Genomic DNA, 1954 nt, shown 5'->3' with positions numbered 1-1954 from the left:
ATTCTTTACCAAGAAACAGTTGTACTCGAAGCTTCATGTACTTGCTTTGCAAGAGAAGTTCCAATTCCGGGTAAGCAGGTCAACCTTGAAAATGTTAGCAGTTGTCTGTGTGGATGATAATTGCAAGTGGATGCTACGTGTTTCTACTGTCAAGCAATCTGCAATCTTCATGATCCGTAAGTTCGTTGCAATTCACACATGTTCCCTTGATTTTCGTCGTAACGCACATCGGCATGCCACTAGTGCTGTAATTGCGGAGCATATTTTGGGAAAATTGGATACTCCATACCGATCATATCCGCCTACTCATATTGCACGTGATATGGAACGTGAGTTTGGTGTGAAAATCAGTTATAACAAAGCACGTAGGGGGAAGCTCCATGCCTTAAATATGCTACATGGTACACCAAGGGACAGTTTTCAGAAATTATCTTCGTACTGTCACGTCGTAGGAGAAAGTAATCCGGGGACCATTACCCACATCAAAGTTGATTCTTGTAATAGGTTTCGTTACTTCTTCGTAGCTTTTGGTGTAAGCATTCGTGGATACATGCAGTACTTAAGACCCGTTATTTGTGTTGATGGCAGTCACTTGAAAGGTCCATACAAAGGTACACTCCTAGTGGCAACTGCCCAAGATGGTAACAAACAGATTTATCTGTTGGCATGGGTGATCGTGGATGCTGAACCCAATAAATCGTGGAAGTGGTTTTTGTCGAACTTGAAAGACCTTATAGGGGATTCCGAAGAACTCGTGTTCATTTCAGACAGGAAAAAGAGTATTCAGAAAGCTATTTCTCAGTTGTTTCCGTCGTCTCGGCATGGTTGTTGTATATGGCATATGGAAAAGAACCTAATACAGCGGTATAACAACGCAAGCCTATTATTTCTATTCAAACGAGCTGCTACAACTTTTCGGGTCGAGGACTTCGAACGTCTCATGGGACAGATTCGTAGAGTGAGCGAAAGAGCGCACGGGTACTTAGAGTGAGCGGGATATTCATTTTGGTCCTGAGCACTATTTATTGGACACCGTTACAATATTATGACAAACAACAATGCAGAGTCGTTAAACTCGATGTTAAGAGAAGCCCGGTCGTTACCGATAACCTGCTTGGTTGAACACATTCGGAGTACTATGCAGAAGTGGTTTTACGAACGTCGAGCAAATGTGGAAGAATGCAGTAACTTATTGACACCAAGGATGGAGAACGAGCTACGGACGACTTTCGAAAATGGAACTAGGCTTCAAGCCCATGTCCTGACAAACAACTTGACGCAGGTTGGAATATCCAACGACACGGACATAGTTGACTTGTCCGAAGAAACCTGCACATGTCGTGAGTTCCAACTAAACCGTATGCCATGTGTTCATGCAAGTCGTGCTGCTTGCTTTAGAGGGAAGACATTGTACGAGCTTTGCTCCCGTTATTATTCATCGGACTACTGGAAGGGTGCCTACAGCGAAACTATATATCCTGTTCCGAGGGAAGTGGATTGGGTTGTTCCGAGCTTAATTACATGTACTCCTATTTTCCCACCACTCGTACGTCGTCCTCCAGATAGACTACCAACCCGTCGTAAGCGTTCTAGGTATGAGTATTCATGGTCTACCAGAAAATGTACTCGCTGTGGTAGAGTTGGTCATAATCGGACCACGTGTTCAAACCCCCGTGTATCACATGCTCCTTAAAGATTTGCAGGTTAATAGACGTTGTATGTTAATTATTCCATACTACATCGAACATTATGAAGTTATGATTTACAGTTTGTGATCATTAATGTTCTTGCATGTTGCGCATCCTGTTTGCACATAAAAATTTCACTCTCTGTCCTGCACATAGTAAACATCCCGCCCAGTTCAAATGTCGGTCCCGATAGATGTGTTACTTATTCTCGACAAGTTGACGGAACCTTGCACTGCACTCACGGTCTGCGTCACACATACATGTTG

At 43.3% G+C, this 1954-nt stretch overlaps 2 protein-coding genes across 2 annotated transcripts; both read left to right on the top strand.

Moving 5' to 3' along the window:
• The first annotated feature begins 91 nt into the window (after positions 1-91).
• LOC111379666 (protein FAR1-RELATED SEQUENCE 4-like) lies at positions 92-991 on the top strand. The gene has a single exon (XM_023003088.1). The coding sequence runs from the start codon at positions 92-94 to the stop codon at positions 989-991; it is 900 nt and encodes a 299-aa protein (XP_022858856.1).
• Positions 992-1138: 147 nt separating this feature from the next.
• Positions 1139-1693, top strand: LOC111379664. Its single transcript, XM_023003087.1, has one exon. The coding sequence runs from the start codon at positions 1139-1141 to the stop codon at positions 1691-1693; it is 555 nt and encodes a 184-aa protein (XP_022858855.1).
• Positions 1694-1954: the final 261 nt, after the last annotated feature.

Source organism: Olea europaea, unplaced genomic scaffold (genome assembly GCF_002742605.1).
Source record: "Olea europaea var. sylvestris unplaced genomic scaffold, O_europaea_v1 scaffold20170, whole genome shotgun sequence".
Lineage (NCBI taxonomy): Eukaryota > Viridiplantae > Streptophyta > Magnoliopsida > Lamiales > Oleaceae > Olea > Olea europaea.
This window is presented reverse-complemented; position numbering and strand designations above follow the sequence as displayed.